General features: G+C 38.4%; 1 protein-coding gene across 9 annotated transcripts in view; it reads left to right on the top strand.

The window, feature by feature from the left end:
• Nucleotides 1-22,378, top strand: part of LOC126854155 (retinoic acid receptor RXR) — a 65,205-nt gene that overhangs the window by 39,049 nt on the left and 3,778 nt on the right. For 7 of the 9 annotated variants that reach the window (XM_050600584.1, XM_050600588.1, XM_050600580.1 and 4 more), the window contains 2 exons: nt 14,415-14,538; nt 14,824-14,985. In XM_050600584.1, coding sequence (XP_050456541.1) covers nt 14,415-14,538; nt 14,824-14,985 — 286 coding nt within the window. The remainder of the gene's footprint in view (nt 1-14,414; nt 14,539-14,823; nt 14,986-22,378) is intronic. The other 2 variants (XM_050600589.1, XM_050600585.1) reach the window with 1 other exon arrangement.

Here is a 22,378-nt window from a genome sequence, read left to right as displayed (position 1 = left end):
ATACATTAATTTCGATTAATTTATATCCATGGATAGAGACGGAGAGAGACTTTTTGTACATCCTATACATCGCGTAACAGCTTGATACGCCTCGTTGCACCTGCGGCAACAATATACGCGTTCTCCATGTACGCGAACACTCGTTTACTTGGTTGAAATCGCGACCCCGTGACCTTCGCCGTGATATTCACGTACAAGGCCACCTCGTTGCGTTCTACACGTTCTTATTCATATGTCGCGGTTGCACGCACGTATGCTGAAATCGGAAGAGGCTTCAATACTTCATGTTGCAGAATATAACCACGAATCTTACAAGTAACAGCGATACAAGTATACTTAGTTGCGATGGAAAATTGCAAGCAATTTGCAAGAATTGTCGCATTTTTATATTTATCGAAAATTCGATTCTCTCTCTCTCTCTCTCTCTCTCTCTCTTTCTTCCCACTCGAGGAAAAAGTTACTCGTGAGAGCTCTAATTAAATTACGAGGGAGGTCGGTCGTTAATTGAATCGATAATCAATCACTATATATCCATTTTTATACTATTACGTTGTTTACGCTAAGAAGATATATATGTATATATATATATATATATATATATATATATAATTTAAAAATTGTGTAATAAAGATGCGATCCGTAAGATCGCACGTGTGTGATATCGTGTACCGACACTGTGAAATTTAATTAAAAAGGTCACTCGTCGTCATGCACTACGTCGTAATAATATCGGAGGCGCGATTAAATAATAAGTGGTTAAAATAACGAAGACGTATTTTATAATAATCCCTCTCTGCGAGAGAGAGAGAGAGAGAGAGAGAGAGAGAACGAGCAAAGCGACGACGACGCAACGATCAGATTTTTTTTTCATAGCGTCACTTAACTACGATACTCTCTCTCATTCACGTAGGTTGATAAAAAAAACGGATCGTGGTCATATTTAAATCGGTGATTTTTTTCCGCAATTCTCGTAGTAAAATCGCATTACACATCATAACCTTTCAATTTTAATTATTTAATATATTTTACACATTTTTTAATATTATATGTATATATATATATTTTTTAATTTTTTTGAAATAATATTTTTTTAATTTGTATTTGTAAAGATTTTAAGAATTCTAAATTAAAGTCCAGAAAGAAAGGATGCGACAAATTTGTCAAATTATTGGCAGCACGATGTTTTAATCATTCAATAATGTTTTCAATGATTTATCTCATATATCTCATTCCAGAGAAAGTCGCGTTTGCAAAATATAGCTTGTTGCACCTGTAGAGATTACCTGGGTTTGCAGCGTTCGCCCACTCAACGAGAGCGCTGCACCTAGGCTGAAATCGCGACCCCGTAACCTTCTCCCGGTGACCCAGGTACCGAGTTGCCCTGCACGTGGCATATCGCGCTATATAAAGTGCGGCTGCATATAGATCTCTCTTGGTTTCTCTTTCTCTCTCTCTCTCACCTGCACTTTCAGGGCTGTACGCAGCGACGCGGTCGCCCCTGTGCACTCGCTTCATCGATCGCTTCTTCTCCTCTATACCGCCTGTGTCGGCGATTGAGTTTCGCTACTCGGCGACCAACGGCGCGTATTTACCATCGTGAACTTTAGACTTGTTTAAAACTTGTTTTGTTATCGCAATTGAACGCTCCGACGCAAAAGGCCGCGCGTTTTTTCGCGCAACAAAGTCTGAAGGGAAAGCTGTGTGCTTTTCATCTTTACGATACGCGGAACGCGTTTTGTTAAATCATGCCGTGGCAATGAAATTGATATTTAAGCAATCGCTATTTCAGGATATCAAAAATCTAAAAGTACAAAAGCATTTGGATAATCAAATTCACAAAGGGAATCGAAAAAAATGTATAACTCCGAAAATACAGCTTTGACTATGTAAATACTTCCAAGATGTCTACTCCTTGGAGAACCTGAAATTCTTTGATAATTTTGCATCGTATTGCAAACAGTCGGCAAATCACATGATTTATGCATTTAAAATATATAATAAATATATATTTAATTTTATTTATATATTCTCTGTCTTAATAAAATATTGAACATGCAGGACATACTTTTTATAGTAATTTTTAGTGATGAAAAAATGAAAATGTTTTTTTGATATTTTTAGCACTCCATCCGACCATTCTTTGACGCGAAGCGCATTTTTCAGAAAATGCATTTTTTCGGCAAAACAAAACGTAGCTCTCGCGAATAATTCTGGAAACGAATTCTGTGTTTTATGTCCTCGCCCAGATTTACGGCACGCTAAAAACCCGTGGCGGCGGCGGCGATCGTAAAGGAAAAGAATATGAAATCATACGCATCTTATCTCTTTTCGGACTTGTATATACACACACACACGCTCTGGCCAAATATTTATTGCGCTACAACATGAGAAAGTGTCGAGGTTGTATAGAATGCCTTGTTCCACATACATAATGGAGTTTCTGTGTACATGTCGGTATCTAGTTCTCAAGCTGATTGCTAGAACTCTACGTAAATTTAGATACCGTAAGGTGTTGTATGTTAACACGTGTGCTGCCATGCGCGCCATGTGAAATCGTTTCGTGAAATTCGCTTTATGTCGTGTATTAATACAATATAGCGAGAAAAGAGAGTGGAATTTAATCTTGAAAATAAAGGAAGAATTGTGAGAAAGAAAGAAAATAAATAAAAATAATCCTGACAGCTAATGGCTTTTTAATTTATTAGAAAGATATCAAGAGAATAAAAATATAGAAATTTAAGTGATAAAAAATATAAAAGGAAGAAGACGTGATGAAATATACGTATATAAATGCTCTACTGCCGATATGTAGCCAGAAAAAACACTTTTTTGTACCTTTAAAACTGATTATCTAAAAATCTATGGATATTTAATCCTCTGTAACTTTTGTTTCGGTATTTTTTATTAAAAAACGCATATTTTTTCTGATATTTGTAAAAATATATAAAATAACCGTGAATTTAGAGATTTTTGGAAACGTTAAACTTTTAAGGAAGCATTTGTACATCCATGTCTATAAAATTTTTTCTTCAGTATTAAATTTCCTATAAATTCTCAAAGTCTGGCTGGAACATTTGGGCTCATCTTATATGTATATATAATATAATGAATATAAACACACACACTTTTAATAGATATTTTTTATTACACAATTTTAATTTTTTTATTTCGCCACAAGAGTTTGCGCGTGTAAAACGATCAACGTATCCACAATCCATTTAATTAATTGCATCGGACACATATGCTTATCGCGATCGTGGCAAAACCGTCTCGTGCATCGAGACTCGCGACCGCATCTGCGGCATCGGATTCTCTGCGGCAGCGTAAATCATGCCCGCACGAAGAAATGTCATTAATCCGCGACGACTTTTTTTCGCGGGTTCAAGGACTAACGTCAGGGACGCGCGGTACTATTTTCGTATAGTCGCGCATGTGTATAATTGCGTGGGTTGCATGTGCAACGTTATAACGTGTGTCGGCCTGGTGTGGGAGCGGCATCCGGTCGCAGCTGCGTGCAGGAAACTGTTAAAAAAACTTTCTTCATCTCACTCTAGCCATCTCTCTCGTGTGTCGACGTCGTCGAAAAACTTATTTCCCTTTTTTTTTTCTCTCTTTTTTCCCTCTCTCGGTCGGACTTTTCGCGACGAATTCCGTAGTCGCGTGCAAGGAAATCGTTAATTTAACATGGCGGCACATGCGCCCGTGTGTGCCCGATATGTGCCCGAGATATCTGCGATTTTTTAATTTACTTTATAGCACCGCGCTAGAGGAGAACGATAATTTTCGCCGATAACACGGGGCGCGCCTCTTTGCGGAATATAGTACGACGAAATATTTCGTACTGTACACTGATAAAATGCGACACGGCCTAAAAAGAAACTCGCGCCCTTTTTAGCGTGAAAGAGTTTGAGCTTTTATACTTACTTGAAATCAATTTTCAGATCTCTCAAATGTAATCTACAGAGAGACAAATGGTTATTATCTTTCCGCGTATTCTCTTTAAAATTAAATTACATTTGGGTGCATCGTTTCATGCAACTCTTTCTTCCCCTTCGCAAACTGAACGCGATTTATCATAAATTTTCGCGCGAGATATATGTTTATACATATGTATCGTGCGCAAACGTTGGACGATTTACGATCGAGTCGGCTAACATAGAGCGGAATTTATAGCAAATTTACGATCTCTCGGGCTCTCGTTCTCGCGTGTAGCATGCGTTAATAGGGGCGACCGATTGACCGATGCAACGCGCGATGCAGTTTTGCCTAAAGGCAAAGCGCATACGCGGCGGGAAACTGGTTTTCAGTTTCGGAAGAGCGCTCAAATTGTCAGACGGTGACGTCACCGTCGTAAAGGCCTCCGTCGGGCCTCCGTATGATGACGATAATGACTGAAAAATCACTCTTTTACGGAGAAGACCGATCGTTATCTCGCGCTCTTCCACGGCGACGATTAACGCCCCGTCGGCGGAAAGAGTTGGGCGGGCGATTCGTCCCGCCGTCTGTGACGGATCGATTTGTCACGACATTCGCGCGGGATTATCGTCGTCGCGACGTGATCGCCAAGTAAATGCAACACTTTCATAGTCGGATAATTAACGTCGGATAACTTAGTTTTTATATATATATATATATATATATATATATATATATATATATATATATAATTTAGCAGTATAAATAATTGATGATTTTTAGAAATTTTTTTTTTTTAAGAATATTAAAAATTGATCTTTTTGACATATATATGTTTTTAGTGATATTTAAACAGTGCGTCAGTATTTTTTAATCTTGAATATTTAGCTTTTATGCAAGTAATTAAATTTTAAGGAAATATACAAAGTAATTTTATTAGAAAAGTGCAATAAAAATAATACCACGAAAAAGGAGAATGTAACGCGCGTGTTTTCTCGAGAAAAAAATGGTTAAAATTTATAATCTATTCGAAATTGCACAATTTTATATTCGTACAACATTTGAACGTGAGGAAGTATCTCTAGGTATCAGATTCCATAGTTATCTCGAGAGCCAGAAAGGGCAAGCGGACACGCATCGGCATTGTTTTATCAGACATCCGCCGTCGAAATTCGCTGAATTGCATATCCGCGCGATGAGTAACCAACACGACGCAACGTATGATCGCGCGCTCGTCAAGAGATCCGCATCCGTCACGATTCAACATAATAGAAAAAGGAGGAACTTTAGTCTCTTGGATCGATTCGAAGACGATGATTCTTTCTTAACGTAAATATTGAAAAAACATTCTGCTTTTCAATGTGTTTTTTTTTTTATATTAAATTGTATCATCAAAATTTTATATCAAAGAAAAAAGTTGATTTGAAATGAAGAATATAATTTCGCCATTTGTCTTTGTCACAGAAGCTTGTTTTACTTTCCGCTATCGATTACTATCGATTACTCGAAAAATTGCAGCAGGTGTTTCGGGGTATTCTCTTTGCGGAAAAATTGATTCGAAATTGGCCAGAGAATATGTCGTGACGAAATAATGAGGTAAATGTGGGACGCATCTTTTATATATATATATATGTATATACACACGTAATATAAACCGCTCCAAGTATTCGTTCAATTCAACGCTTCTGTGCACAAGCCGCGGCTTTACACAGATTCTAAAGTTAGCGTTGAATGACGAACTGTGGCGGGCGTCGGTGCATTTTCGCGTATTACTCATTTGAGGCTGCTGTACGAGCTCAATGTCATCGCCGGGAGTCGCTCGAAGCACATGCGAGGAAAATTCCGCAAATAGATTAAACGCGACTACGAGCCATTTTGCAGTCGCGTTTAACTGTGTCTTACTGTGTGAGGTCAGATATGAGAAATTAATTTGATGATTTAATATGACGTTAATTATCAATTCTGTTAATTATCATTCATGTCAAATATCAATTATATAATCCGTTATTAAAATCTGTTGTTATTATTATTATACAAAATTACTGTTCTGATAGATTTCTCGTATGATATATTTGCGTATGAAAAGTATTAATCTAAAAAAAATTTTAATTTTGTTTCTCTGTCTCTTTTATTTCTTCTTTTTTTCAGACTCTTTTATTAAAAAAAACTAAATATTATTTGATATATATTAACTTTGAATAAATTATGAATGTTCAAACAATTATTATTTTTAAATCTTATTTTTAAATATTTAGCTTTTGGTATTCAAATTAAAATTAAATAAAATTTTATGTGTGCCGAGTTTGACGATTGAATGACGGGTGATTTTCACTTCGGGAATACTAACGATTCGGCAGATGCGATGCGCAGTTTTATAGAGAGTACGAATTAGCACGTTGAGCACATCCGCGCATAGCGCTATTGGTTGGCTCAATTATCAAAGGTTATTAATCCTTGGCAGATAAGGTGTACACGTCACACACCGTTTGTCCATTGAACCGCCGAGACGTAACAACAGCCGCCGTTACACAATGTCTCTCATAATCTTAACGAGTACTGATGTTCTCTTTTTTTGTTTTTAATGCTTCATTTTTCGTAGGGCTCTTATCGGCGCGCATCTGCTTTTAACAAATGAAAGAGCGAACGGAATGAGCGAAGAGAGCTGGATATATGCGGAAAACAATACAACGGAGGCGGCTCAGACAGAAAAGAGGGAAAGAGAAATTCGTGCATTTAATGCCCGATCCGCTAATGGACTGGTTCCACGGCGACAACGAGTTTCTGCCCACGAATTGACGCTAATTTATCATACGAAAGTTTTAATGAACATTGTTCATGTCGCCACTATATATTGCACTAAGCTTTATTAAACGGGACTCTCTCTAAACTAGAATTAATTGCGCATTGCGTTTCAATTCATTAATGGAATTGCCGAGCGCATTTTAGTCCATTAGTTTTCAAGATATCCGTCACACCAACAAGTTGAAGACAATATTTTTAGAAAAACATGTTTAAAGTTTTTTAGGCCATTTGAAGACTATCCTATTCAAAGTCTTATAACTCCATCGATTCTATAAATTTTTCAATAAAGTTTGAAAGATATATTCTTCAGACATTATACTTTCAGAAAATGTAAAAACAAATTGACTTTTAAAGTAGGCTTAATTCAGGACGCTCTGGAAAATACGATCCTACGTTATTACAGCAAATAGAGAAAACATTATATTTGTGACCGACTCATTTTACCTTAATCCGCACTTCATTATCATCGTTGAATTTATCGCTTTAGGAACTCTATTGCTTCTCGCCTCTCGGTGCTCCGGCGATTCGGAATGCAATGAAACGGTGCAGTGAAACGGTTTATCGTCATTTTCAAGGTTGTCGACGCTTCTTCTCGAGCGAATAAATATTCATCCTCCTCCTACGTTCGCAAATAATTTCGCAATGTGCACATGTCGCCGGGCACTGATAATGATGACGAGCTGCATCCCGAGGTATCGCGTTTCACGCGGACGCCATGGGACGCCAAATATCCTGTGATAGTATAATCGAGTACACACAATAAGAGTTTAAACAACGCAGTTTACATTTCTGCGCTGCAGATTTTTAATTTCTCTTCTTAATTTTATTTAAATTAATTTGATCTTTTTAATTTCAATCAATTCTCAGAATAAGAAAGATAAAGGTATTGATAATTTTTTTACATGAAATTATTCTCTGCACGTATTCCACAATCACGAAGCTACGATAAGTTTTGAGTTCCATCCGTCGCACTCACACGCGCGATGCGCAAAATATGCAGCACGAGAGCCAATAATTTCGGGCGGATGAGACGCGATCGTGTCGTCACGAGCCACATATATGATTCCGAAAATGAAGCCATCTAGGAAAATCTGTAAAGATTCCAAGATTTCTCGCGCACGGTCCACTTTAATGGATGAGTTTAAAAGATCTCCGCATAAACGCGGAGATATTCGTTTGAATCATCGTGGTTGGTGTAGGTCGTCGGCGAGCGGCTCGCCCCTTCTTTCTCTCTCTCTCTCTCTCTCTCTCACTATGAATATTTAAAGATCGTCAAAAGAGACCTGATGTGTATATTGTACACATTAAATTGCATATTCTGCGGCAAAAAAAGAGACTCGAGTCTCCCTTTTTCTCGCAATTTGCTTTGATTTGCACAGTTGGAAAATTTATATTTTCTTGTTAAAAAATATGCCGATTAAAATTTTAATGTTAAATATTTAACACAGGCATGTGTTAATTTAACGCATTGTTGTTTTATTAATTAAACTAAATATTATTGATTATTAAAACAACTGTCAAAATAACACACCGCGCATGTTCTGTATGTATATTATTAGTGACAGGATTTTATCCTACAATAGAAAGAAGGAGTGAGAGTGATTAAAGACTGTGCAATTTTCCAAGTTAATTTTATCATTAAAAATATGACTTTACACAAAATTTATTTCAAATTACTATAAAGTTATCTCATATTGAAATATTAATATCCCATTTGAACATTCGATATATGTATTAAATTTGAGCCCAATTTTCCAACTGTATAGATAAACAGATCAGCGAGAAATGTATACGATACAGATACGTCACGTTGCTGTATTGTGCGTGCGTGCGTGCGTGTGTGCGTTTCGAGCGTTGCACCGCGTCGTCGCGTTTGCGTCTGGTCAAGGTGCCCGCCGACACTGCCGATGCACGTATTAAAAGTGTTTGTATACGCGTGCGATACCAACATGCTCGCGCGCACACACACACACACACGCCGTCACCGACAACGTTGGCCTTGTGGCCGTTCTCGTGTCCTCGTCCCACCCTCTATATACGTCGATACGCTTAAAGCCGCGTTTACGACCACACGACGTTCGTCATGTGAAATTGCTTAATGCGCGTTCTCGGCCGTGCTTGCCGAGAAGGAATATCGCGAATGATTCCGCCGACGAGATTTAATTGGCAACCTCTACCAAGTACTAAATTATTGCGCCGGATCCGCCCGCTATTTTATTCCCGGCATAGAAATATAATTCCATGCCGATACGCTTTTTCCCGCGACTTTGTGATTGTAAGTATTCTCCTTCCCCCACCGGCATTACGTAATTCTGCGAGAACCACGCCTCTCTCTGCCACAGGCATGCGTAGATTGTGTATCTTTTTCAAATTAATTATATCAAGCACACGTGTGTAAAAATTGTTGAAACTGTGAAAGTTTTTTCAGACATTTTCATATATAATATCTTGATAAAATTTTTAAAGTTTTACCAAAAAATAAAAATAGGAAATTCTTAAAGTTTATACTTTCTTTCCAACTTTGACCAATACATACATTTGATTAGGCGCTCGCATTTCGGTGTCACTTGGGCAAGTAACGATTCTTACGAAACGCGGAGTCGCATAGTCTCTCGCGAACTGTCGACGACCTTCGATCCGCGGCTTTGCCGGCCGGCCGGCCGGCCGGCGACCGGTTGCGTAATTAAACCAGCGGCGCAATGCTTAATGAACGAGAGCGATGAGTGGTGTGCAAGCAACGACCACGACCACGACGACGACGACGACGACGACCCGACACTCGAAATAGAAGTCAGTCGCGAGAAGAGCGAGAGCTACGACCTCGATGTATAACTCATCTCGGTGCGCGCGCGCTCATGACGAATCGTTGACATAAACCGAGAGCGAATGCACCGAGATCAATGCGCTCACGCGCGTGTTTACGAAAGCGCGCAATTATTTTATTTCGATGACGGTCCTCTCTCGAGGAGTGAAGATTTTTTTAAATTGCATCTCTCTACTGAATCTCATATCCGTTATGTTGCATTTAGGGTGGCAAGAAAGCGAAATTTGTGCCAATTAGAATATCGCTCGCGAATCGCCACTGTTGGAAAATTTGATTTAAGTTTAATATATATATATCTCAAACAAATTTTATATTAATTTAACATAATATGGATATATTAAATGGTAACATTTATACTATGTTAATATTTCAACACAAAATGTGAATGCAAACTTAATAATAATTTGAAATAAATTTTGTATAAAATCAATATATTTTTAATGATAAAATTAATTTGGAAAAATGTTATCGATAATCTGTAGTCACTCTCATTTTTATTGTAGTATAAAATCAACATTTTTTTCTGTAAATTTTCACTGATAAATCCTGTCACTAATAATACGGAACATATCTATAGTGTAAAATTAAAAATATAAATAGATTGTGTTATTTTTACACTTTTTCCTCAATTGTTTTAATAATTATTAATATTTGAGGTTAATCAAACCACAATATGAAATTAAAAAAAAAAAAAAAAAACAATTCATTAAATATTTAACAGAAAAATTTGAACCGGCATATTTTTTAATAAGAAAACAAATTTTCCTTGTTTACGGTGTAATCACGGAAAAAACAAACAAACAATCTGTCGAGAAAACGCAGGATGGACGGATCAGATTAAATCCGATATACGTATCCAGCGTGCTATTTCCATCCTCGGGTCATTATCGCGAATCGCCAACGCGCGCGCGAGCACATCGAAGAAATAATTCCAGCGAGAACTCTCCACGGATCAACTGCATAAATCATTTTGTAGGTCACCGGAGCGACCACGTGGTAGCCCCGTTCCACCGGCTCCACTCGGCTCCTTCTGATCGAACGCTCGCTTCTTCTCTCGATCCACAATCTTTCGATCGCGTATTAGCCTAAAAATAATCGTCGTATTTGTCGTTTTTTTTTTCTTTTTTTTTCGAAATAATGTTGCTGTTTTTTTATTCAAGCTATCATTAATTCTATAATGCAGGATGTTTTATTTTATATTAAATAATTATATAGTTAAATACACAAATATATACGCACAAATAATTATATTTGATATGACGTATAAATATATATATTTTTTAATGAATTATAAGAAACTATACAATTATGCGTGTTAGCTAATGTCAGTGTTAAATGGTGGACTTTCATGGTATTCGTTATAAAAAAAAAATTGACGTCGACTGATTAGTGATTGAGTGTATTTTCTTGGCGGTCATCCCTGATGCAGGAGCATCACTGTCATAAATCCCAATCTGTCCGTCTGCTGCGCATTTGTCGGTTAGTGATGCGCTTCCGAGCGAGCGGGTCAGCCGAGTGGGCCGGAGAGAAACCGAGAAAGAGGAAGAAAGAGAGAGAGGGAGGGAGAGAAAGAGAGAGAGAGAGAGAGAGAGAGAGTGAGTGACAGAGTGACGTCAGGCGTGCAATTACCGATGCACTTGACGCGTCCTCAACAACAGATCGTCTGAACGAACACTCCGGCCATCTCTGTTGATATAAAGCCTATTTTAGACGATCTAGATTTTGTGATAGATTTGTGTGTGTGTGTGTGTGTGTGTGTGTGTGTGTGTGTGTGTGTGTGTAAGGGGGGAGGGGGGAATCTTACATTTTCAAATTATTTTAAAAATATGTATTTTTTGTATAAAAATAGATTATACGTTACAGATATGTGGAAAGCATTCATGTATAAATAAGTCCATAAAAATCGTAATATCTTTAAAGAAAAGGAATTTGACATAATCGGTTTAGATCGGTCTAAATAAGCTATCGAGACAGAATTCAGAGAAATCGTTTGCAAAAATTAAATACTACATATATAATTTTTTTTTGTATTATACAATTCAACGTATAATTTATATTTATATGGATAGAATTCTGTTGTAAATAATAAATGAGCCAAACAGGGCTTAATATCGTTTCCTTTCTTTGTTGTTTGCGAACATTTGTCAACATCGCGTCCTTGGGCGGTTGCGCGTCTGGAGTCGATTAAAATGTCGTTTATCTTCTCGGACGTTCCACCCTAACTGCCATGGAGTTAACGCGAGAAAACGTGAGTCGAGGGCTCGTCATCATCGGGCAATAATGGACCGACTGCTGAATGTAGAAAGTGAAAAATGCCCACCAGAGAAGCGGCCAGACGAGGAGAGATAACTCTTCTCGGTCGACGCTAGATGATGACGACGACGACGATTACTGCTGATCGAGGTTTTCGCGTTGTAACAGACACAGAGAGAGAGCTCGTTGCTCCGAGCACGATAAAGCGACGATTTCAGATACAATCTGCGATTAATTTTTCCGTCAGCTGTTTTTATTCGATGAAACGATAATGCGATATGATTAGTTATTTATGTGATTAATGGCGCACCAAAATCAGCAAGAATTCAATTTTTAATGTTTGTTGTTACGGTTAACAGGAAACGTTTTTCCTACGTAATCAATTTTTTCATTCATCACATTGGATATATCTATGTCAGTTTAAAATAAATTTTTAAAACTGTTTAAAAGAATTGCAATAAGTAACGAGAATTTTTCCTCGAACGTTTGCGACTGTAGCGCGAAATCTAAACGTTCATCAATCATTTCGAATAAAGGCCGAGCACAAAAATGGATTGGTCTTTTTCTTACCGGAGAGGAATCTCTTTCGCTCCGAGGAATGGCTGAATCTATGTTGCGGAGGGCAAAGAGGGAGGAGACGACGGCCGATAACCGTTCGAGAGGTCCGCACGAAAAAAAACAGATCGTGAGGATCAATAATTCTACGAGACTGTTTGATGCAGAAATTGACGGGTACAAAGGACTAGAAATTAACGTTTCAATGGCAGAGAAGACACTCTCATTCTCTCTCTCTCTCTCTCTATCTATCTCATTCAACCCGAGTTAGATTCGTATCACCGCGGTGGAAGGACATTTGTTATAGTCTCGTTTATCTGGACAATCTCTCTCGCGTCGATGCCGACAAAATGAGCTTCCAATGCGAACCGTGCGTCCTTGGTTGCGTGAATCCTAGGGGTCCTTTTGTAGAACTCAGGCACTTTCACGGATCTCCCTCGTGAGTTTTTACCCTCTCTTGAATATTTGTTTCCATAGACTCTCGCTTTCAATGCTCCCTATGGGGCTACAAACGAATCCTCTTCCAGACATATAAAAGCCATAAATGCCACAGACTTTGAAAAAATTTAAGAGATTATCAAATTTATATAGGCGCCTTGTGATTTCTTCGAAATCACATCTCGAAATTTCTGTATTTTCGTTTTTCATCAAATCATCATATTTTTTTAACACCTTAGTACACATCTTGTTTCACAAATTCAAAGATTCACGTTTCAATTAATACCCTGCTGACGGTGGGAATTCTTATCGTCGTGTAGCTACTTTACGCTCTATATAATTGCACATTAAGAGCAATTAGATCCTTTATTCCGTAGAAACGGCTTATCGCAAATCTACAAATAGCAAGGTCGCCACTGTCTCGAGAATTATAAATCTTGAGAGTTTGCCTCTAATAAGTGGATAAACTCAATTCATGGATCCCTAGTATTATACATAAGCAATGATATTATCGGCACGTAAAGCGGGGACGGTCTCCGCGGAAAGACGGAAAGAATTCACATTCACGCGATGCCGAGGAGAGAGAAATCCCTGCGACGTACGTTCTCGGATAATGACAGAGTCTCGCTCTCCCCGAACAAAACTCGACATTACACGGTCCCTGAAGGCTCTGAAAGCGCCTTCGTCCGCACCTGCAACTCTCGCGGTCGCATCTCGTCTCGTGACCGCATATAATCGCGCGTTCCGATCGCTCGACCTTCGCGAGAGCTCGTTCCTCTCTTTTTTTTCTCGCGGCGCGAGCGCGCGGACTTTCCTCCGTCTCGAAGGAAGCGTTATCGGGTCCTATTGATCGATCGATCGACGACACGTGGATACGCTCGGGTTTCCTGTAACTGTATGTAATTGTTGCTCGGCGCGATTGCGCCGAGAGGCGTCGTTGTCCTCATCCTCGCGCGAAAGGAATGCGCGAAGGACACGGAAGATGCGAGCGAGAGAGGAGCTGCTTCTTCTGGTTGCAGTTTTTTCTCTTCATGTACGCCATCTTATCACTTTAAGGATATTATCAAAACATTGACAAAAACATGAAAATTTCGTAGACTATCCTACTATTTTTTTCTTATGCAAAACTAAGCAATTCTCTTAACGTTTGAAAATTATTTAAAAATTTTGTCACAAGTTAGGAAAAATATTAACTGTAATTATTACCTTTTATGAAGACGTTAACTAAAAACGATATTATTTTATGATACATAGTGCTTTTTATAATTCAGATTTATTTGATTTTCCACATAGTATAAACGTAGAAAATGTTTTTTTTTTTTTTTTTAATTTGGCAGTTAAACATCCTTAAAAAGACTATATCATACCACAAGGAACGATCGTCCATAGTATCGGATGATAAGAGCATCTTTCACGCAACTTCTTAGAAATTGCCTGCAATTTGCATCGGGCACGTTTATCGTGCGTGCTATGTTTGATCTTTCGAGCGAATTGCAAGAAAGAGAAACGATATTTATGCAACATTAAATATGCGAATATGTGGCGTTAATACTAGTAAGATGAATAGGATGCAAAATATAAAATCTAGATAAAATAAATACGAAAAAACATGTCATGTGTGTTTCAGGGTTGAGTTTGGATAGCAATATGTCCATGTCGTCAGTCGGTCCTCAGAGCCCCCTCGACATGAAACCAGACACAGCTCTTATCAATCAAGGGAACTATAGTCCATCGGGTCCCAACAGTCCGGGGTAAGTATTTCTTTTTTTATAATATTATAATGTTTAGTAAATATTAATATATACAGTGGATTTTTTGACGGCAAATTTTGAGCCGAGGATTTACTTTTTGTTTTTTATTTACATCTCTAGCTAAAGCGTAATCTTATATTGTGATTCTAAAATTTTGATTGAATATATATATATACATATATATAGGTTCTTTAGTTAACATATTAAATTGTTCGGAATATGCACGTTACGTTTAGTAGTGATGTAGATTTATAGAGGATCATTCTCTCTGCTTTGCATGTAAAGATCCTTCAATGCTGGTTGTCACAGCAACCTCCTGAGTACATCGCCGAGTGGTCAGAGCAAGACGGTCGCGCCTTATCCGCCTAATCATCCTTTGTCGGGCAGCAAACATCTGTGCTCGATCTGCGGCGACCGTGCAAGCGGTAAACACTACGGCGTCTACAGGTAAGTTTACTTTTCCATAACGAACTATATTATGTAGCCGCCAAGTAATATCTCGAGACTCTAAACAATCTCAATAAAACTTTAGAAATTTTTTCCTGTCATTATTATCTTTTCATTTTGTAGCAAAAGAGACTGTTCTCTCGTACAGAAGGAAATTTTAATACGCACGAAATCGCGCAGAAAATGTATTTGAAGTTCGCGATTATACATTCGTAACCAATATGTATCCGGCAAAGAAGTCCCTAGAAGAAGAGACTATAAAAAAAACCGTTTTACCTCTTCTCGCGCGTATTTATCATGTAAATTTGATCCTTGACGTGCACGGAGATTTTATTCAAGAAATGTACGCGCGCAAGTATATAATCTTTCGATCGCGACGGTAATATTGAATATCTCAAGCGGCTCGACTCTTCAATAGGAGCGAACAAACTCGTTTGAATATTCCCTTGTGCGCCACTTCTCTCGTCGCGTCTCGGTCAACTGCAAAAATAATTACTGTTCTTCCGAAAGAGCGTTATTAGCGTTTCCGAAGAGAGCGAACTCGTGAAAGAGAATTTTGTATACGCGATTTAATCCGAGAAAGAATGACCGAGCCTATGAATATGAATTTGTCGTGCTTGCCAGATGAGACTTTTCCACCGAGAAAAAGAGAGAAAGAGAGAAAGAGAGCGGTTCAATGTTTCTCGGATTATTTGCGCGATAATCCTGACGCTCGTTAACGGAACACGATGAATAATCACGTCCATCGTTTTCACGAGAATGCGACTATTTATTATGCGGCTCGGCCGCATCACCTATAAATCGATGTGACAGATGCCTTGTTTTTTTTCCAATTATCTTTAATCTCTGATTCGCGTAAATAGTTGTAAATAATTGTTGCAAAATAAATATGTAGATGTGGAGATAGCCGCAGTCTCCGAATAATTAAATCGAGTTGCGCTCAGAAGGGGAAGGAAGATGAGAGGGGAGGGGGTGGGGGGTCTCTTACACTGTCGTTTTCCCAACTCGAGCAACCTCGTCGACCTTTCCTCAATTATTTAACGCTCAATAAGTCAGTCTCGAGGCTGTCTCGTGTCTTTACTCGAGGGATTGATGGGATCAACTTCTTTGTGGGGAAAAGGGGGGAGAAATATATACGCTCTCGTCGAAATGTGCAAAGTTTCGAGACACAAAAATATAAAAGTCATGATTCTACTTGAACATTGAAAAACGCTTCGAATTTTTTTCCTTGCAATTTATCATTTTCTCAACCTTGGTTCGTTTCTTACCTCACGAGTCATTAATGCATATGACTGAAAGATTTCTTAGATCTCGCGTTACAAATAGAGTTGTTCGACGATCCGAGCGTCGACATTGAACTTTGACACGCGGAGTTATTAACGGAGTCTCCTCGCATTCGTTCCTCGCGTGCATACGTGCGTAAGTAGAAAAGAAAAAAAAAAACAACCGCATATACGGCGTCACGTTTGCATAATCGTCGCGGTGCGTCGAACCGTCGTCATCGTCGCCGACGTCGTCGTCGTCGTCGTCGTCGTCGTCGTCGTCGTCCGGCGGAATAATAAAAATGTCGACGAACCAAACGACGCAGACAGCCGAGAGGAAACACGATAGTAGGTGAAAGAGTTTCTACCGCATATGTATACCGACTGGCTATGGGGGATACGTTTGCGTATCGTCTTTCGCGTGTCGCAGCTGCAACAGGTCGCGGCGAACCGCCGCGTTGCGTGTGCGCGAGCGCGCGTCCGCGAAAACGCACGCTGAAAAGAAACATGTGCGAGAGAATTGACTTTTATGCGAGGACACGCGAACACCTTTCCTGAACACCTTACGATACTACATACTACGCTATTGAATGCATCTGGATGCGTGTAATATAATAGCTATTATTCTCTCCTCGTCCTGTCAGCGCGACATTTGTCCGTGTCCGTAATTGCTGAGAAACGTCAGGTCGAAATTACTTGACATCGTATGTATATCTCTTAATTCGCGACACCTAAAATTATTTTCATAATTCACGTCACGCAACTTTGATTGAAAATACACTTTTGCAGAGATTTTTTCTTTCAGATACAAGTATTGCGCATCTATATTAGTATACGACTTGATTGTCGTGTATAAAAATTAAGAATTCGTGTTTTGAAAATTGTGGCAATTATATCAACCATATTAAGATTAATCAGGTTATACTATATACTACTTCCCGAAAAAAATTGGAGAAATCTGGAGATCGGAATCTAAAGATTGGAATACAAAACGATAGGTCTTGTTAACATTTTTCCCCCAGCGCGGTTTTACGAAACAAATCAAATACGAAAGTTAAATTCTCAAAGTAACTTATCCCATTAAAACTTGCGCCAACTTTCTAATTTAGTCAATAATTGCCGTGGCGTAATGTTGAAAGCAACGGTGAAAAGAAAGATCCCCGTGGACTCTCCCTATCGAAACATCTATCCAAGTTCACTCCACGTATTTCGGTATTCCCTTAACATCCTTGCCCGATAAAAGTGCGGTTCATTCACTCGATAACGACTCGAGATCGATGCAAAAAAGATATCGCCGCCAATTTACAAATTTATTTTGTCCCTCGGGGCCATATCGGAAATCCCCCTTACATGATCGAATAAATTTCTGAAACACAATTTTCAGATAAATAAAGATTGCGTACCTATAGTTCAAATATGATTAACGAAATACATATGAAACATTTTTGTTTTAATTTTAATTTAATTTTAATATTTCATATTTATCTCTCTTTCTCTCAGATTTATTTTTTTCATTTATTAATTTTTCTAACAAGCGCCACATAACGCCATAATAAAACGCGTTATGGTTTCTCGTTTTATTATTAAAACAAATATACCTGCAAAATGAGGGATTTTTTTACAAAATTTAAGTAGACACACCGCGATTACACATATTCTTATCGTTAAAAATGATTCTAAAAGACTCGATAAACTATGTACGGAATTGTGCCAATACCGTAGTCGAGTCTCGATCGCATTATGTAAAACATTCGATGTCGCGAATTCCGTTCCAATTTCCGCGAATCGCTTTGTACGACCTCGAGCCATTTTTGCTACTGGAACGTCGGTCGCTGAGCGCGCGCGCGCGCGCGGATGTTACCCGCTTCGGTTGGTCTATGGTGCAAGGGAATCCCGATGTATATACATACAGTGGCCGATCCCCCTCTTACATACCCGATACTCCCCCCGATTTCTTCGTCTCTATCCCGTCGCGATGGCGCGATGCACGGAGCTGCAGGCCGGCCCGTCGCCGTCGTCCTCGCGATGCTCGCGTTGCATCAGAGGCCCCCATCAACCTTGGACTTGCTGCTGGCTGGCTCACGAGGCTAGAACGACTACCCACCCGTAGTTCCTACGAGCGGAGGGGGCCTTCTCCCCCCCCCTCTCCCCCTCTCCATTGTATATAGGCACTTTGCTCCAGTGGCGACTAATTAACCCTTTAACCCAGTGCTGTTCATTCTTCTTTGATGGAATGCCTTTGAGAGATTGGCAAAAATAATTATTATACGTTTCTCTCTTTCTTCCACATTTCATTTTCTTATTCAACATTTTTATTTAGCAGCAAAGATTACTTACTATTTATTTTAACATTATTTTTTGAAGATGTAATAAATACAAAAAATGGAAACAAAATTAAAAGTTATAAATTTATTTTCTATTTATTATTCTAAATATATATCTATCACTGTTTATGTATTCAATCTTAACAAAATTCATCTTAACAAAATATTGAATATGCAATATATATTCTTAATCGTGATTTTTATTAAAAAAAAAAAAGAAAATTTTATAGTGAAAAATGGTTATCTTACGAAAGTTGTTTTTTTTTTTTTTTAGTACATTTGCAAATGTAAAATTTGAAACTCGAATAACTTGATGGTTTTTCTTTCGTATAAGTAAAAAATGCAATAAAAAAATTTATTTTAGAAAGTTGCATCAAAAAATCTTTAACATATTTGCATTATCTGGAATTTTGAAGAAAAATATCTGAAAGATCAGCGAATTCTTAGAGAATTGTTTTACAAGAGTCGAGTAAACACTTTGACAAAAAAAAAAAAATGTTTATTATTTCAAGAATTCCTCCTCTCTCTCTGAACATACGCGCAGATAGAGTACCCCTGCGGAAACTTAATTAAGCTCATTAAAAATACACGGGCAATTTTGTAGCCATTTCCCGGCACGTAATTAGCCGAGGGACTACGCCATCCGACAAAAACTGATCGCGTCTCCAACATTCGGACATGTTAATACGTCTCGTATAATGCATAACTGTCATGCGATGCCCTCGCCCGTAAATTGCAGTAATAAACACGCACAATGCCGGAGTAAACGCACGTAGCATAGCTTAGAGCCTTAGAGCTTAGAGAAGCGCTTAGCTAGAGTTCACTCTTATTTTCGCGTTCCTTTTCCCGCGTGCTACGATAATGTCGTGTCCATTTCTCACGGATTAAATGCGCCGCGACTCTATTCGACGCGCATATTTGTGCATAATACGAGAACACGTACATGCAAAAAATTCTTTCTTTCTCCCTTCCTCTTCTTTCGTCGAAATCATTTTATTTCAATTTCATGGTAATTCGCCATAGAAACGGCTCGATGGCCTTTGTCGTTTATTCGAATTAATTTCTGTATCAAATGATCCTATGAATAACAAAAAAAAGGCAGCGCATGTGATTACTTGATAATTTAAGGGTCTAATCTATTTTAGCATGAAAAATTGATAATTTTAAGGAATTTTTGAAGAATATTAGAAATTAATTTTGTCGTATTTTTCAAGTCTATTTTTTTCCGACGAAATTTTCCGTGTGAAATTTCCGGATGAAAAACAGTGAACATACATGGTATCGTGCTTCTGTGCCGACATTATTCGTGCATATGGCGCTGAAGGTCTTTTACGATAAAGAAAGGGAGAGAAAGAAAGAAAGAGAGAGAGAGAGAGAGAGAGAGAGAGAGAGAGAGAGAGAGAGAGAGAGAGGGAGAACTAGCACAGTCGAGTGGCTTTACACGTGTCTCGTGTCATGAATATTTGTCTTTCGCATAAACTCTGCGAGATCAAACGACTGCCACGGTGGTCCAGAAATTGCATCACGTGCACCGCCACCGCCCACGTCTAGAGACGCGCGATACAATCCCCGATGCTAAAGCTCGACTATTGTATCATCCATAGTGTCTCGTGTCATCTTGTTGCTGATGTTGGAAAAGCGCTATGGGCATAAGAATTCATCTCTCAATTATTGTACGTTCCATGCATAGAATTTATTCTTTTCTTACCGCATTTACATGGCGGCATTAAGGACATGATGTTGTAACCGAGCTATCGCTCATTATAGTTGCAAACCATCGAGTTGCAAATTAGCAAACATTGTGGAAAAGCAAAATCTGTTCGATTTGAAGGATTAGATGACAACGCGAAAAATGAGAAGAAAATTACGATGGCATCTTGATGGATTTATAATTACAAGCGTTTATTTTTTAAATAAAAAAGATCGTAGTTTCTTTTGGCATCTCATATTTCCATGGTTTCAAAATGTCTAGCTAAATCATGTAATTGTGGAATTATAATACAATAAATAATATATACTGCATATTCAATACTTTGTTAAGACATTGAATATAATATATAAGCTGACTGCTTATAATACAAGAGTAAAATTATCAAAAAGAAAGTTTTTTTTTTAAAAACTTCAAATTCCAATAAAATTTTATAATTCCCTAATTTTTTAAGATACAAAAAAAATCTTTAGAGAATTTCAGGTTTTCCATATTTTTACAGGAAATAGACATCTTGGATATTTTTCCATTGTTTTCCACGTAACATTTACTAGCGTACTTTATTAACGCGATCGTGTGATGCGATCGACGGCGTAATTTTGGAAAGGCGCGTTAAAAGGTTGCACAATAACAACACGTAAATACGGTCGTCTCGTAAATCCCGGGCATCTTCTCGATAGGCGCGTTGTCCAAGAAGGAGGAAACGAGATATTTTGATGTCTCGCAAAATCCACGAGATTAGCGCGTCGTATCGTTTGTCTTGGTGTCAGGTTCGTCTGTATAGATTCTCGAAAGAAGGGGAAATTCTTTGCCGCGAACCAGACAATAAATACGCCGCTTTCGGAATTCCATTGTTAAAATATCGATATAAAATGATATGTAATCTTTAAGGATTACTTTCACTTTATTCATATCACTCAAGTTAATCGCGAGCTGTGTAGATTTTCAACAAAGATATATATATACATATCTGTTACACGCGCGCGGACTTTATCCAGGTTTAGCAGATGACAGCGGAATTTAATGCTACTGTTTGGTTCTGCTGGGTAGGATATAGCGTTTTTAGAATATGTGGCGTCGTTTCGTTGTCAACCGCGAAAAAAAAGAGCTTCCCGCGAAATCGTTCGCGGAGATATCGTTGCGAAAATACACATATGTATACACGTTGCAGATATACGTATGTATACAGCGAAAATAAATTCTCTCCGCCTGCGGAATTCGCCACCGCTTTTCTGGCTCCAATGGGAGAGATTTCTGGAGACGTTCCAAAAACTTTAAAAACGACGACCCTGAGAGAGCGGGCCGTGACTCACGGAATCGTTGATGATCGCAAACTCTCTCTCGGCGACAACAACTGCGGCTGAATGATGTTATTCGCGATTTCTGAAAATATGACGTAGAAGAGGAGACCGACGTTTCTCTCCTTTTTGTCTACGAAAATTACTACGTTATCGTGAATAATTTATATCTGCATTTATATCTGCGTGTTATGCTGCATGACATAATCTCGATATACATACACATAGTGTCGCTATTTTGGATCAATAATTTAATCACCAACCGCATGTGCGATGGGAAAAAAAAATGTTTTGATATTATTTTTCATAAAATTAAATATTACGTCATCGCGCGCACACGTATATATAGTGAGTCTCTGACAATAGACCGTAACGATGAATCTCTTTATTTACGCGCGCGCGGTATTGTTCACGACAGCTGCTCGCTGTAAGAATTACACGAGAGAAGTCATAAACCTGCGGTACTTTATCCGATGCATCCCCCACATGCACGGTCGGAGAGACTGGTGTGAGAACGCGAGAGAAAAATGCCAACAAATTGTTCGGCGGACTCGAGTGGTCGCATTATTGCAAAATACGAGATGGTCTCTTTATTCCGTGATTCATTCTTTTCCGCGCGCCTATTGCTATGAACAACATAATGATTATCGTGCGACACGATTTAATTAAAAATGTTTTGGCTGTAATAGTTAATGTAAAAAGCTGTCAAAATTTAAAAAAAAAAACACTTCTTGCGTTTATACTGTTTGGAAAGCTAAATAAATAAATCTGGATTGTAAAATAGATTATAAAAAGAATTAA

The sequence above is a fragment of the Cataglyphis hispanica genome, chromosome 13 (genome assembly GCF_021464435.1).
Source record: "Cataglyphis hispanica isolate Lineage 1 chromosome 13, ULB_Chis1_1.0, whole genome shotgun sequence".
In the NCBI taxonomy this organism is placed as follows: domain Eukaryota; kingdom Metazoa; phylum Arthropoda; class Insecta; order Hymenoptera; family Formicidae; genus Cataglyphis; species Cataglyphis hispanica.
The sequence above is the reverse complement of the archived record's forward strand: the minus strand, read 5'-3'. Positions and strand labels throughout refer to the sequence as shown.